Source organism: Haliotis rubra, unplaced genomic scaffold, assembly GCF_003918875.1.
Source record: "Haliotis rubra isolate DU_JTF1 unplaced genomic scaffold, ASM391887v1 Scf92, whole genome shotgun sequence".
In the NCBI taxonomy this organism is placed as follows: domain Eukaryota; kingdom Metazoa; phylum Mollusca; class Gastropoda; order Lepetellida; family Haliotidae; genus Haliotis; species Haliotis rubra.
This window is the reverse complement of record NW_025767657.1, coordinates 975,620-993,235: the sequence shown is the minus strand read 5'-3', so window position 1 is coordinate 993,235 and position 17,616 is coordinate 975,620. Positions and strand designations below refer to the sequence as shown.

General features: G+C 39.5%; 1 protein-coding gene across 1 annotated transcript in view; it reads right to left on the bottom strand.

The window, feature by feature from the left end:
• The window catches only part of LOC124264335 (sodium- and chloride-dependent GABA transporter 2-like), a 49,307-nt gene extending 32,379 nt beyond the window's left edge, over nt 1-16,928 (bottom strand). The window contains exon 1 of the mRNA XM_046699092.1: nt 16,814-16,928. Within this exon, the coding sequence (XP_046555048.1) occupies nt 16,814-16,928 (115 nt within the window). The remainder of the gene's footprint in view (nt 1-16,813) is intronic.
• Nucleotides 16,929-17,616: the final 688 nt, after the last annotated feature.

The window sequence follows — 17,616 nt, the reverse complement described above, 5'->3', positions numbered from 1 at the left end:
ATATAAATGCTAAATTTGAAACAGGCCTGTAGTTTTTTGGATCCTCCTAATCAAGGCTTGATTTCTTCAGATGTGGCCTAACTAGAGCTGACTTGAGTACACTTGGGACATAACCAGATGAAGTAGAAGAGTTAATAATCAGCACTAATGTTGGTAAATATCAGTGAAACTATCAATATGAGTTAGAGGCGTGCCATCAAACATTTTTGGAGGAATATCAGCTTCATCCACAGCCGCAGAAGACGAAATCTTGTCATGAATGTTCTCGGATCTTTTTGTAGAAATAATCCGAAAATGTCTGTGCTATTACTTCATTGTCATCAGATGTCGGAAGTGTCGATTCAAAGTGTTTACTCAAGGTACTGAACAAAAGTTTCAACAGCAACTTTGGACTTGACTCTTTGGCTTCAATCTTAGAATTGAGATGTTGATTTGTCTGATGACCGTTGTTGAGTGATTTTTGGCTGAAATATACATTTGGAGATGAATCTCCAGGAAAGATTGTTTTCCATATGCGTTCTGCATTCCTCTTGTCTTTTTTCGCTTGTCGAACTTCAGGTGTGAAGTCCCAAGCAGATGTTTTAGTGACTGGTATGACTCTGTCCTTCACTGGTACATGTTTGTCTATATATCAGCTCAGATAGAACTCTATTGTATAGCAGAACGAGACCCATAGCATCAGATGGTGGCTCAAGTATAATGTCTGAGTTTAGCAAATTGTCTTTAAAAGTATCCATATCCAGGGAGCGCATGTTCCTTCAGCGAGTAATCTTCACATTTGGACTGGGTATTGAGAGGTCCAAGCTCACAAATATATGGAAATGGTCAGAGAGCTGTAGATCCTATACAGGTACACAAATGACACACGCGTCTGAAGCACTGGTAACTATCCAGTCCAGAGTGTGTCCACCTCTGTGGCTTGTCTCTGACACGGGGGCGGTGGGGTAGCCTAGTGGTTAAAGCGTTGGCTCGTCACGCCGAAGACCCGGGTTCGATTCCCCACATGGGCACAATGTGTTAAGCCCATTTCTGGTGTCCCCCGCCGTGATATTGCTGGAATATTGCTAAAAGCGGCGTAAAACTAAACTCAGTCAGTCAGTCAGTCAGTCTCTGACACGAGTTGTACACAGTTGTGGACTTCAAGATGATTAATTATTCGTTTAGTGTCATGATTATCCTTGTTGTCAAAATGGAAATTCAAGTCGCCTACAATGATAAGAGCTGCTTCGTCAACTTATCCAATCTGTGCCGAGACGGTGCCGAGCAGTAATTGCTGCCAATGGTGGCCATACAAAGAACTGACTTTAACGCCATCTTGTGGACTCAAGAGAACAGAAACACAACAGTAAAGGCTTTGTCTATAGACGTTTTAATTTCACCTTTTTATCATTGGGGTTACATGAAATAATAGCTCTTAACCTAATGCAAGAAATTCTTCTAAAAAATTCATTTTTTGAAGAGTATATTTCTGCGTCGCAGTTTCATGTAAAGACTTCTTTTATAGTTGATAAACAGGGTAAAAAAGTATATCCCTTTTTTATACTGTACTAGTTCTATACAAAATATATGCCTTGTGAAGAAATGGGGTTTTTTATTCATCATTATAACTTTTAGAGCTAAAAATGACTCTTTAATGTAAATTTAAGACTAAAATCAAACTAAAAGATCTGGTGACTTACAGCATATGGGAAATACATTCCGTAACCAAATATGCATGGTATTTGATATTAAAACCATTGTTTTGTGCCGAGTTTTTGCAACTTTTTCAGTTCCTGGTTAAATTTTGGCGGCCATCTTGGATTTTGAGCTAAAAATAGCTTTCGCATCAATATTCAGATTGGAACAAAACATTTTTTTAAACTCCTTTAACATATAAACACAAAAGAATATACGATTTGCTTTCATCAAAAAACTTTCACGGAATCCCATAAGCTCCTTGACTTATATGACTCATTTTGTTCTGAGGTCTGAACGACAAGTTTTTTGGCATCAGCAAAACTAATATTTCTTGTGAATTTCACTCCTTGGTCCTTCATTTCTGAGATGATGTCCAGTTCATTCATGTCAGCAAACAATTGGTCCCTGTCTCTTACAATTCCTTTACTTGAGTTCAAAGGTCTATGCGGAGAAACCGAAACTGGTATTCCAACGAACATCTCAGTTGACATCAGATTTGTTGATTGCTATGAGCAGAGAGCTTGTGCGCAATCGCTTTATATTACGGACTTCACCTGCAATACCATGTACACCTTTTGATACTGCAAAAGGATTGAGTTTTAAAGGTGATTTGTCAAGTGTCTCCATAACTAGAAATCGTGGCCAATATTCGTTTGAGTTTGAAGGTCGTTGGTCGTCATCATCACTGTCCAATTGACGCTTGTTACGTTTTAGGGGGTTTTGTATTCCATAGTAAGTGTAAAAGTTTCATCATCCGAGCTCCCCACCCTCCACGGAGTATCACAAGGAGAATGCTAAAAACAAGTGGGTCGCCAACTTGCAGCACCAAGGATACTCGGATGATATACGCCAGCAGAAGAGTTGTAAATAACTAATCCACCAGATTGGCCCATGAGCCACCGCCTTCTGGGCATAAGACTCTAGGTAAAGTTCATAACATCATAGTTCAAACTCACAAAAGTTTTAGATGAACATTTAGGCCAAGTCCGAAATTAAAATAATTCCAAATCAGATTTGTGCAATGACATATAGATATATATAGTCCATACACAGGGCTTGGCGTGACGAGCCGATTGATAGAACGGGGCCAGTTCTACCACCCGTCTAGGTGAAGTAAGGGGCAAAGTGGTGTGTTGGGCAAAGGAACGCTGTTCCTGGAACCAGTGCCCTCAACCACCAGACTCCCGTCCTCCACTGACACAGGGGCGCAACCCACGGCAAACGGGTTGGTGGACCAAATATACCCCGGGTCCACAACGGGGGGTCGAAGAGATCTTGGCGTTACCCAGCACCCACCACGAGGAGGTGGCTCTTCACGGGTGACCCCCATGAGTGTATAGACGTACTATTTCACGCATTTTTGTTCTGTTCGAGTTTCTTACTGTTGGTATACATAATGCATCTTGCATGTGACATATTTATTCATGAGAACTGCCGGAATAAGCATTATTTTGATATTATCTATTTGTGCTTTGTATTAATGTAATTGCATCTGACGCATGAAGAGATACATTTTTGAAAGTTGTGATCATGTTTAAAGTATGTATTGTCTGTTCGTTGTCCTATACGATCAACTAGGAACCAATTCTATATATTAGTATAACTTCAATCATCTGCATCCTTGTTGTTCTAAGTGTCCAAAATTGATATTGACTGTTATATTTGCCTTTGGTATGGCTAGCATTTTCCAAAATACCGTTTTAAGTGTTTGTTTTAGTTGTTATCCACAGAAGCGCAAATATTTTTGACCTGTCACGGTTTGTATAAACACAAATTACATAGACCTACGTTACATCATGGATTAAATAAAAGTTTACCGGACCCACTGACTGACTGGACAGGACAGGACCCTTGCCAGGGAATAATAGGCTTATAGCCCTGTTCAATAAGGGTTGTTACCTCCCTTTGGTAAATTGTCTCCCTTCCGATTTCCCATAATGTAACTATTTTCCGGGGAGCAAAAGATGGTCGCAGGCAAGCAAGGTGACGTTGACCTTGCAAATTTGAATGTTCGACAGCTGAAGGACTATCTACGTCACCGAGGCGCTAAAGTATCTGGGTCAAAAGGCGAGTTGCTGAAAAGAGCGCATGGGGTTGACAAACTTGGCTATCGGCCGCTTAAAGAGATACAAGCGGAAGACGATAAGTTTGACAGAGACAGGTATTTGGCCAGATTTACAACACCACTTGGCGAAAATATCCCTGAACCATGGAATATTAGGAAATGGGAATCTTGCGTGGACAACATTCCAGCTATTAGGCCTTCAGACCTGTATAACTATTTGGTGTTGAGTCGGAAACGAACGTTTGATTCGAACTGCATGAAAGCTGAGCGTCAGTTGAAGGCGAAGGTTTTTTACGAATATCGTCATGTGCACAGCATACAGTACAATACGATATATGAAGACTGCTCACATTGTTACATCAGAAGTAAAGTGATCCCCTCCATACCTGGTGCTGCTACCGAGAACAAGAAACCGGACTACCATACATGGGTGTGTAAAGCCAAGTTATCAGGAAACGTTCATTCAGCTGGCTGTTCATGTAATGCTGGGTAAGTAATAACTGGCAGAGATATCAAACCATTTTGTCAGGTATGGGTGTGTGCTTTAATGTCAGTGCTTAAAAGTGGAAATCTGCATGTCATAGAAAAACCCCATTGTTTTCAGTGTATATGCATTTATTATATCTATGTTCCAAATTATATAATATATATTCCTCATCTGATAAGGATTAGTGTTAATGTTCCTGTCATTGTATCTGAACATACTGAAAGGCATATCCAACTTCTAAAAATGCCACTCAAAGAAATACTTCCTTGTCGTTTTAGGGGGATATGGGCGGAAGTCTTACCCAGATATCATCATTTTTTATTATTAATGTCTTTTCCTTTACAGTGAAGGAGAAGCCTGCAATCACGTAGTTGCGATAATCTATGCCTTGGTTGAGGCATAGATTAAAGACAAGACAAAAAGAAGGTTTGGACTCGGTCACATCTCATGCCTGCAAATGGAAGATGCCAAGAAAGCGACAACTAAGCCCAGAGAAGTCGCAACATCTTACTTTTAAGAAATATAAATTTGGTGACAGTGATAAATCTTGTAAAAGTGCAGCTGTGTCCAACAGGATGGAAAACCTAGCAAGTGTTAAACCAAGAGATGTACCTAATTTTGTAAATCGTTTAAAGGAAATAGCTCCAGATGCAGCATTTGTCTTAGCAGTAGACCCACCCCAAAAGGAACAAGATGATGCAGAACTTGAGGATTTCCACCAAATTGATTTTAAGTATAGCGATAACACTGAGTTAAGAAGCAATGCCTGTCAAAATCATTTTGACAATTATTTAAAGTCACATGTTTCTTATGAACAATGCAATCTTATTGAGGATAAAACCAAAGGACAGAATGAAAATCCGAACTGGAGATCCGCAAGATATGGGCGATTAACAAGTTCCCACTTTGGCTCTGTTTGCAAATTAAAGGACACAACTCCCCCTGATTGCACAGTGAAACGTGTGATTGATTATGGAGAATTTGACAGTCAGGTGTTACGATGGGGTCGATTGCATGAACTGGCTGCCAGGCGAGAATGCTTTGTCCGGATGCTTTGTTACATTGTGACCACTGAAGTGATCAGTGTGGCTTATCAATGTCCTTATGCACCAAGATTTTTAACTCGAAATGAAGCAGCTAAGCAGAAAACTTTCTTTTGTGAATTAGTCAATGGCAGGATTAAGCTTAAAAGGAATCATTCCTCTTACTATCAAGTGCAAGGTCAAATGGCAGTATGTGGCAGAAAGTGGTGTGACTTTTTTGTTTGGACTCTGAAAGGGCATTCTGTTGAAAGAATATTATTTGATGCTCACCTTTGGAATCAGATGCAAACTAAACTAACTAATTTCTATAAATGTGCTATCCTCCCAGAGCTCTTCAGTGATCGAGTAAAGGGTGGAAAACCCCTTTCCCACAAGTTGCCATGATTATTAATTGATATAATGGTGGGCTAATCCAGTCTGGATCCCCCAACAGACCTTAACGTATTTTCCAAATGTTTGTTGAACATTTCATTATTTAATACTTGTGTTTTGCTGAATGCTTTGTCTCAAAATCAGTACTATTTGACAGAATGTACTTGTATGGATAGATAAAAAGAACTACAGTAGATATATCTGTTATTTTTGCCAAATATATGTATACGTCTTAAATAGAATGTACTTGTCTGGGTAGATAGAAAAGCTACCTTATTGTTCAAGTACAGGAAATAAATCCTGTCAGTTTTGCTATGTATATGTATACTTCTTAAAGAGCATTTACTTGTCTGGATAGATAAAGAAGCTACCTTATTGTCCAAGTACAGGAAATAGATCCTGTTATGTTTGCCATGTGTATGATGTTATAAGACAAACTTCTTCTTTGTGCCTATCATCATGAATAAAGGTGCTCACACTCTTGTTGTAAGTGTACCTTTGACGTTAACTTACTTACATGTGGGTTCACATTTCTGTTCCAATGTGAATGAACTGAACTGATATTAATGATAATCATTACCACATTGACAGTTCCTGTGTAGAGAAAGGTTAGGCTTGTTCTTCTTAAATTCATGCTTATCGTAAGAGGTGACGTACGAATCTGGTGGTCAATGTTCAGCTGGAATATTGATGAGTGTGGCATGAAACAACAAACAAAAACATGGACAGTTTATTAGTTAACTTTATTAGTTGAAATACACAATGTGCATTCTTGATGTTTGGCCAACTTGACATCCAACATATTTATTATTGGGCACTCAATATGACTCATGAAAGATGAATATGGTTTTCTGATGCCTAATACATTATTTGTGGTGTTATCTAGTTGTTGTTGTTCTGAATATTTTTTGTCTATACAGTCAACACTGTGATTCTTCAGTGAAAAGAATTTAAGGTGTGTAAAATAAGGCCATTTATTTTGTGCTACATTTCTACACCACAGATGTTTATGCTCAATGCACTACATTAATATCATACTGGTCAATGGATCAGTCTGTTCATTTGTGGACATAGCAGAAGGATGGGTGAAGAAATATACTTGGTTAAATACACATCAGTATTTTCTCATTTTCTGTCCTCGTCATGAATTAATGGAGGTTGCAAATTCGACAAACCAGCACAAATTTTCCAAATATTGGTTGCCGCTTAGCAATAGTAATTGGCATTACACCTTGCAATACACGAAAGTTCTTGATCCGTTCAATCGCCCTCTCAACATCTCTTTGTAGATTTGCTATTATACGTGTTTCTTCAACCTTTCTCCTGTTAAACTTTGATCTTTTCAGTGGTGGAATTGTCAACATAATACCCCTTGGGATTGTTAAATCGGATATCAAAAAATCCCTTGTCAGCCATAATAGCATCACCACGATCACACAAATCAAGTATTCCACAGCGATGTGTTTTCTGTTTGTCACTTATGCTCCCTGTCCACAGATCGGATATAAATGTTATGACACCTGATGGGCTAATGCCTATCAATGCTTTGTAAGTCATGTGGGATTTGTAGTGAGAGGACATAAGGGTCTTGTTCCTGTGAGATTGGGGAGTTTCTGTGAATATCTCTGTACCGTCAATGATAATTCTACAGTCCGGGTACTTAACCTTGAATTTATTTGGCATTGTTTGCTCGATAACACGTTTAGAAGGCCATGGAATAAGACTTGCTAGTTTTACATGTAAATAGGAAATCCAATAGTTCGTAATGTTGCTATGTTGATTTGGAAATGTGAAGTCTGTCTGCAAGATCTTCCAACAGTAGCCCTAGTCGGAGACGCATAAGAACAAGGAAAAACTCACCAATGAGTCTTTAGAGCCTTGGCCTACAAGTACCACTGTTGTCACCACGTCCTGCTCTGTGTGTGTGCTCTTCAGCAGCATCCATTTCATCGAACAGTGATTGAAATATCTTGGCATTTGGAATGCCAGTGTAAAACATACACTTCTCATCAGATGAAGATATGTCTTCAAAAGACAGATTCAGTCTGTTTACTTGTATCCTGATGGATGAAAACGTTTTAACTTCAACTGTTTCATCCGTCTGACAGGACACAGAAACACTAGAGTTTGAATTGCCCTCTGTCTGTGTACTAATTTCAGCTGTTTGAGTGCAGCACTAATTTCAGCTGTTTGAGTGCAGCACACACACGTTTGTTCACATTTATCAACATATCTGCTGATATTTGCTGCCTCTACTGGGAAACAATAGTCTTGAGTGAGTGAGTGAGAGAGTTAGTATTTAACGTTACATCGGCAATATCTCAGCCATATCGTGACGAAAACAATTTATACAATATAAATGTCAACATTAGAAAGAGTAAAATCTGTCGACGATGGACAGTAAAAATCCTAGAGTATCACAGATATGAATATAAAACTAGAATGTAATTCTAAAACATTTTAATTGAAGAAGACAGTACAATATAGAACACGGGCCATAGATAGCCAACAACTGAAGGTAGATCACCATACTAGGAACCATGGGGAACAATAGTCATGAAGAAGTATTGAATCATTATGGGAAGAAACGCTTGATATGAAAACGCTATCTTCAGATTGTTCTAGGACCGGAATATCCGTGTCCTGAGATGCAACATCAGCAGGTGTATAAGTTAACACATCCTCATTATTCACCTGCAAAAATTGATAAATGGAACGTAACTAACAGCTTATTTCAGCAAAAAAATATTTTTTATGATATTGTTTTAGAATTATATTTTGATTGGGATAACAATTAACACAAGGACTTTACAGCCATCATTCTGTGGCTCTGTTATCAAATAAAATCGTATTCGGTTTCTGGTATACGTAGCTATTCATACATCAGCCATATTAATTATAACCAAAAACAGCAGGACATCTACGACTGTAAGTGCAACTTACCACATCTGTATCAAAAATGTTTATCCTTCCATCACTCAACGTAAATATTGAGGGGACACTTTTTCCTTCGACGTACTTGTTGTCTTTAAAATGTATACTACATAGCCTGTCGTTCTTTTCGTGAAACTGAAATGTTGAACTGATGACTCGTATTCTCCGTAACCATGCCCTCTGCAGAGCTTTATTCGCAGGAAATCTGTGCAACGATATGTATTTTCCATCGATTAGTTTCCCACGATAATTGCTACATATGCAACAGTAATGACGCTTTGACGATACTTCCATTTTGGATTTTGCTCTCCGGAAGTAACATTCGGGGTTTTTTAGCAAGAAAGAGTTTGACAGGGGAGACAACTTTCAAGGGATGTAACAACCCTTATTGAACAGGGCTATTGAAGTAGAATACATTCTCTAATTGGTACCCTCTAATTAACACCTGTCACAAAAAGGGATGGACCGTTTGGGTGGTTTATCATTGCGTAATCAACAGTCAACAGACCATGAAATGTTGTTTTAAGACTGTAGGCGAATTGGGATGTAGGCGAATTGAGAACAACCCGTTGGGGTTTGTGGTCAGAGACGGCGTTATGCAATTGGTGTATTTACGAAATATCATGAACTTGTTAATAGATAATTGGTTATGTTGTCCACACACGGGCGGACTCAGGCAAAAAAACCCAAATGAATGCATTCTTAAAAACTTCATAGTGTAACTAATAAATTTGGTCATTTACAATAAAAGGTGACTAAATGTTTAATACATTATTCACTTTAGATCACGTTAAATAATTTCTATAGAAATCACTACACAAGTTCACATCACAGATGATTCCAGAGACAATTATTTAATGAGATTCTAGTTTATGAAAAGCATTAAATTCCAAAATAAGCAAGCCAATCTGATCTCTAATGCTCTGGAATTATTACCACTAACATGACAATAGTTTGAGAACCTGTCGGCTCAGAAAGCCGACTTTTCGATTCTTATAAGGCTCAGAACGTCGACAAGCGGTAAGGTTTGAATTTTCGGTGTTTTTGTAGCACATGGCTAATCTCATGTGACGTGTTCTTACAAGGCTGGTGGTTGATGGAAGTGAACACATCGCACACAGAAACCGACCGTGTCAAAACATGATCAAAACAATCATAATGATGACACATTTAAAGGGGCACTGATCCAGAGCAATTTCCGTGGACTGGTTGATGCTTTTGTTATTGTTTTTCTCTCTTGAGTACCCGGATGATATCCCAGTATATTCGACTGGTTCGTGACCTCTGCTGCGCCACCCGCATGCGCAATTGATAGTATAGGTATAGACCGCCAACTTTCCTCCTTCGTGGCACAACGCCATTATCATCCCTATAGCAAAACCTGGCCGGGATCATACCGATCCCTCAAACTACCGTCCTATATCACTAACTAGCTGTGTTTGTAAAACCATGGAGCGCATGGTCAACAATCGATTAATCTGGTACTTGGAGACCAATAACCTCCTTAGTGACCTCCAATGTGGTTTCCGAAAAAACCGAAGTACCATTGACCATCTGGTGCGTCTGGAATCTTTCATCAAAAATTCCATTGTCAACAAACAACATACTGTATCTATCTTCTTCGATTTAGAAAAAGCAAACGATACAACGTGGAAACATGGTATCTTAAAAGATTTACATGAATTTGGATTGAGGGGCAGATTACCTCAGTTCATATCTCAGTTTTTAAACAACAGACAATTTCAAGTACGGGTAGGTTCTACATTGTCTGATTATTTCCACTAAGATCAGGGCGTCCCTCAAGGCAGCATCCTGTCTGTCACCCTTTTTAGCATCAAAATTAACAGCCTCACTAACGTCCTGAACAGTTGTGTAGATGGGTCCCTTTTCGTGGACGATTTCATTATTTCATGCCGTGGTAAGAACATGCACGCAATAGAAAGGCAGCTACAAACTCTGCCTTAACAAAATCCAAAAATGGGCCAATGAAAATGGCTTTAAGTTTTCAAAATCCAAAACAAATTGTATTCACTTTTGTCGTAAATCCAGACCACACAAGGATCCAGACGTATCTTTAGATGATACTCCCATCAAGGTAGTAGAAGAGGCCAAATTCCTGGGACTCATATTCGACCGCCACCTGACATTCTTACCACACATAAAATATTTGAAAACCAAGTGCTTGAAGGCTCTGGACTTACTAAAAGTCGTTTCAAATACAGAGTGGGGAGGGGATCAGATTACCCTCCTTCACTTGTACAGATCTTTGGTTCGCTCTAAACCAGACTACGGCTCCATTGTTTATGGTGGAGCCTGCAAAAGCAATTTAGAAAAATTAGATTCTATCCACCACCAAGGCCTCAGGCTCTGCCTGGGAGCTTTTAGGACCTCTCCGGTAGACAGTCTATATGCAGAGGCTAACGAACCTTCCCTTGAACAACGCCGCATTAAACTTTCACTGCAGTATATCACTAAACTACGTTCAAATCAGTCCAATCTAGCATACAATTGTGTTTTCAACCCTCTCTATGAAAACTTGTTCCTAAACTGCCAAGCCTGGTTCCACCACTTGGAATCAGAATTCAACCACACATATCTGCAGCTAAAATTGATCTCAATAGCATAGCACCTTACCGACTCCTGTCTTCACCACCCTGGCAGATGGTGAAACCACAGGTCGATCTTACCCTCACTAAACTCAAAAAGTGCGAAACAAATCCCTTGGTGTTCCAGCAGGAATACATCCAGTTACGTTCCAAATATGACACCCATAGATCCATTTTCACAGACGGATCCAAGGATGAGGGCCAAGTTGCCAATGCTACAGTCATTGGATCTAAGACTGTCTCCTCTAGGATTCCCGACAACAGTTCCATTTTCACTGCCGAGGCCAAAGCTATCTTTTCAGCTTTGACCTATATTAAACAGCAGAATCATTCCAAAAACTTCATCGTTTTCACAGATTCATTATCTTGCCTTCAAGCATTTCAAAATGTTACTTCAAGTCACCCAATCATTCTGGACATTTAAGAACTTTACAACGACCTCCCTACTGGCCAATGTGACATCGTCCTCTGCTGGTTGCCGGGTCACGTCGGCATAGCAGGTAACACAAAAGCCGATGCTGCAGCAAAAGCAGTTCTTGACAAGCCCTTATCTCCACTGCTGATTCCGTACAGTGATTTCAAACCCACTATCAAAAGCTATACTCGGGACCTCATGCAAAAAAGATGGGACACTCAAGTAGGAAGAAATAAACTGTATGAATTGAAGCCAACAATTGGTTATACCTACTTGGGTTGTCAGTCAAGACGTGATGAGGTAATTTTACGACGATGTCGTATTGGCCACAGTCGGTTTACTCATGACTATCTGCTGAAAACGGATGAGGATGGACCCCCCATGTGTGTCTCTTGCGATGAGGTTTTCACCATCAAGCATATTCTGCTTGAATGCGTGGACGTATCGTCTGCAAGGGACTCACATTATGATGCAACAAATCTGAAAGATCAGTTCTCCCGCGTGAGCGCTCATCTGATAGTGAACTACCTGAAGGAAGTTGATCTGTATCATAAATTGTAACTGTGAAATGTAACTATCATAAATTGTAACTGTGAAATGTGACTAACAAATTGCCTGCCTTTAAATTTGGTGCTATTGACTTTTCTGCTTTTAAATGACAATGTAATGGATATATGTTTTTGACATAAAACTCATTCCGAGTATGTACTTACAATGTTTATTAATGCAAACTTGTTCTCGTCACTATATGGCTGGAATACTGCCGATGGGACGCAAAACCCAACTCAACTCAACCCCAAGTGATGAAATCAATCAACATTCAATCAGCTTGTTTATCCTGAACGATGTACATCGAAATGCCGCTCTATGCAATAAACAGGGAGTTGTTATCACGTAAGTGTTATGTTTCGTTATGTATCCCCATACTGTTTACTGCAGTATAAGTGAGATCTGCTTCAGTTTGCGAATGAATCTTTTGAAGTTGATTTAGGTTCTACTTTAGTAAACTGCTACCAAACAGATTGATCTCTGATTAAAACATCTCATTCCAAATTCATGTTTTCTATTTCAGGTACTAAGAAATACTGAATTTTTACATATTAGATATAAATCTATCGGGACCAGTTTGACGTGTCTAGTCATGAGTTAACTAACATAGTGATTATATATTTATTACCATTACATGTGTCATTAAAGCGTCATTTATGCCATTATGATGTTCTCTGACCCATTTCACCACACAGCATTTATTTCATTCAATGTTTAAAGAAGTTGACAGCCATAAATCTTGCTTTTTGCACGCATTCCACTTATAAATGCCCATCAAAAGATTTAACTTACTTCCCGAGGCTTCTTTAAGAGGCATAGAATCTTGGAACTTGGTTTTCCTTCCAGTGGCTGTCTAAACTGACTTGACTCACTCATTTATTAACAAGGCAGTAGGTGTTGCTAATTGGTGAATCTTAACTGCCTTGACTCACTCATCAATGAACAAGGAATTAGGTCTTGGGGGGTACAAAGAACAATAATTTACCGCCACCCACCAGTTATCTCCCCTTGTGGACATTTCCAAAATTTTACAATTTTGGAAATCTCATATTTCCAAGATTGGAATGTCTTGGAAACAACATCTTTCCAAAATTGGAAATGTCTGGGAAACAACATCTTTCCAAAATTGGAAATGTCTGGGAAACATCATCTTTCCAAGACATTTCCAAGCTTGTAAATGTGGACTTTTTTTCCAGTGCGTGTCAATCAGATTCGTGACAGAAAATCCAATGATATAAATGATTTCATTTGATTTTTATCAGAATGGACAAGGTCAGAGTTGCTGGCTTATATACGTTTGAGGCTTTTATAAAAGCAACGAGCCATGCCATCATGCTTTTAAAGATTCTGTCTGTACCAACGCTGGGCATCTACTAACAAGGTATTGGGCCGTCAAGATAAATTCATTACCTAATCTACATTTCATATTAATATTTTGAAGCAAATCACACATTGACGGTTTCGTGTATGAGGTAACACATTCCGAGCAGCAAACAGGAAGCCTTCTGTTTCACTTTTCAGGCCAGCCGACTTCACCCAAATGACTCTTCTTCTCAACTGCATATCGGTGCAGCTGTCGTTAAGAGAGCCTTCCATTGAAAACCTGAGTCTGTGCCGACATGACATGGCATTCCCTTCGTGACACTCATTTCCAGCAGTACGGAACCATCAGTATAATCTACATAGATATTGAGGTTATGTGAAGCATCCTTGGCTCTTTTAAGATAGATTGAGCGGCTTGACATGTTTCAGAAGAGAATACATATACATGTAAAAAGCCCAATAAGCTTCTGTTGTGAAGGGCCTTCATGTTAATCAAACTGATAAATATATTCCGTTGAAGGAAGAGTAAGGGCGGTGCTGATTGTCTGATATGATGACTCCAACTGAACTATTATTGCTAAAATCACTACTTCCAGTTTTTAATGCAGTTATAAGTATGCTGCCACTGAATATTAACTGTCAATAAACTTTGTACTGCCACTGTAATTTCCTTCCCATAATTGGAACTGATTTGTAATTTTAGTCAATTTTTGAATTCAACTGTTAACTATATCATATTTCTTTAATATCCGCAGGTTTCACGCCTGAATTTTTTACGTACAAGATACTGGTTCACTTTTGTTTCAACTTAGAAATCGAACAGTGATATAGCCTTAGCTCTAACGACAGCTGGAAGCATTTAATCCGGTTCAGCGCTATTATCAATAAACTCGAAATAGGGATTAGGTGGAAATTGGTTCATTGGTTTCTGAGACTTGGCTGATTACCCATGGTGTGGCCTGTAGTTTCCCAATATAAACTACTTCAAGTTGGCATAGTTGTGGTATTGTTGATCAACAGGTGCTTCATTAGACGAACGCCGTGTCTCTGATATATATATATATATAAGTTTCATGGACACAAATATTTCCTTTTAAATTGAAACACCCATGTGAGATGGAGATTCAGAAATCTAGACTTGTTTCATTTAGGGCTTTAGTATTGCAGAAAGTGCTAAACGAATAGGGAAAATAATGTGGTACAGGGACTGTGAGACAGAATAGTGCTCCATAGTCTGGGGCCTTTTCTAAACGGTGTAATATTGTATGAAACGTATATGAATTTTACGACATTCTCTGTTTTAGGGCAATCTTTATCCCATAACCATGTCATAGTAGTATATAATAAAATATGATTTACCAGAAAAAGCCTAATCGAAGTTTGAATGATTTGTAAATTACTGTAACACTATAACACATCTATAACAATAATTCTATGAGTGCCAATTCGACCGAGCCGACTTTCCGTTGTGCCATACTCAAGCAGGTGAGTAAGTGTAGTTTTACACATGTCATCGTATCCAAATTTTGTAGATCGATGCTCATGCTGTTGATCACTGGATTGTCTGGTCAAGACTCGACTTTTATAGATCGGCGCCATACAGCTGGAATACGACTGAGTGCGGCGTTAAACAACCAACCCTCAAATTAGCGTTATATACCGTGAGTGAGTGAGTGAGTGTGGTTTTCGCCGCTTTTAGCAATATTCAAGCATATAACGGCGGGGGACACCAGAAATGATCTTCACACATTGTACCCATGTGGGGAATCGAAGCCAGGTCTTCGGCGTGACGAACCAACGATTTAACCACTAAGCTACCCCACCGCCCCTGTTATATACCGATAGACCATCGCTCAAAGAGGTACCTTTGACATGTTCTATCCCTAACCAACACTCTCGTCGTTAATTGTACTAGCCACATAAAGATACTGTGCACACAGAAAATTCCTTCAGAATTGGCATACAACACAGAGAAGACGAAATGATGTAGACACTTTAGAAGCTGAAGTATCGGACCACAACAAAATGTCAAAAGAACATGAACAATATTCGTAACGGTGACGTCAGAAGTTCTAAATCGAGTACGGCGTCACATGACGAAGTCACGAAGTCAATAACGGGTATGACCACCATGTGCGTGAAGCACAGCAGTGCATCGACAACGCATAGAGGCTATACCAAATGAGCAATGAAGGACTGGGGAATGGTATTGGACGTGGTCACTGCCACCTGGAACCTGTGTCTGAGATGAGTCACCGGAATCAATCTGTTCTGTCTTGGCGTCGTTACGTAGGGGATGCCCAGAACGTGGGTGGGTTGGCGACGTCATTAGTGTTTCGATCACGTCTGGTCAATGCAGGTATCGTGTTACGTTGGCATTGGAAATGTGCTGCCACCTGCCAGGCTCATTCCTGCTCGAACCATTCCAATGGCTTCATGACGTTAAGCAGATGTTAACCTTGGCATGGTGTGCATGTGACTACTCATATGAATTTGTGAACGTTTGAATGACCAAAGATCAAGCTTTAGACAGTGACAGCAATTTCTGAGTTTCACATGTCGCGTGCAGAAACACATTGCAAGTCCATAGGCCACCATCAATGACGTCACGTTGCCTGGCACGCGCATGAACATTTGATTGTCTCCAATACTTGCTATGTTTACACTTGTATTTATGTACAAAAACGCTGTGTGCATACATCAATATTTTCTGTGTGCACAGTTTCTTTATGTGGCCAGTATATATACATATTCAGAAATTTAAATATCACAGCTAATACAGTTTCATACCTTTAAATGGTGGGCATAAATTCCAGACGTTAACAGGTCCGCTTTGGGAGTACTGGCCAATTACCATCTCCAAGAACACACATGGAATTGCGCCCATGAAGGTGAAGAAGAGAAAAGGTATCAGGAACACACCTGTAAGAGAATAGTTTCACAATTGGGCCTGTAAGTCTCGTGAGGCGCTACTTTTGGTGTTAAGCTGGTTCCCGGCTCCCTTTGCGCGCGCCAACATACGATATGCGAGACGTACCCAGCTTACTTCCGGTACCAGATTTCCTGTGACAAGCGTATACCCATGAGCAAGTTCAGGTTCCAAATTGCGCGACCTTACAAGACCAGACCAAGTGTACAACCATGCTCGGCTGTCACAGCTGGTGGCAGTCGTAATAGTGTATGTCCATATATATGACAAATGCTCTATATGAAGAGTTTTCTTGAATGAGCAGTGGTGTGACGTCATAACTGAACTTTTTCCAATTGGCATTTATTCCTAAGTTGATGCTTACTCACATCACTTTTTTTCCCCAAAACGGAAATTATCAAAATGATACTTACCTCCACCATTACGCATACATAAATACGGGAACTTGATGAGTGAACCCGCCCCAATGCTGCCACCGAGAAGGGTGATGAGGTAGTCCAGGTGGTGACGCCATCGTTCAGGGACCATAGTGCAGCGACACAGTCACACACTAGCTCGTGTATTCCACGGCTGGTGTATAACACATACAACAGGTAATATGGGTAGCTCCCAGCTTCAGATACACGTCACTATTACGTCAGCGCAAGAGAATAACCAATCAGGACACACTATATGATACTGCCTGCGTTTTATGATAGTCACTTATAGTACGTATACTAAGCATATATGGAATAATGTCTGGAAGAACCATTTCATATACAGGAATACACTAGTACTGTTTGCTTTTAATGTAAGACGTTTGGGCTATGTTTATCCGTAATGGGAGAACGAGTCAAAGGGTTTAAATGCAACACAAAAAGTTCACATCTCTCGATTTCTGTATGTTTAGGTTATTTGAAGAGTAATTACACCTACACGTAATGAGGCGTTTAACACGCTACTGAACACATGCTAGACACGCGAACTATTAACTGACAACGGGTTGAAACAGGTGCGATGGTTTTGACATAACATTGGTTATAATTGTGAGGGGAGTCATTAAAACATCTACTACCTATTACCTACACATTACAATGGAATAGTCCAAATAAAAACACAGGAACAAACTGAAGCTATATTATTTATTTTGAAAGATGGACGAAAAGACAGTAATTTGAATTTTTATTGCTGCAATATAAAAACAGTTTATTTTCATAAACATATCGGTTTAACCTTC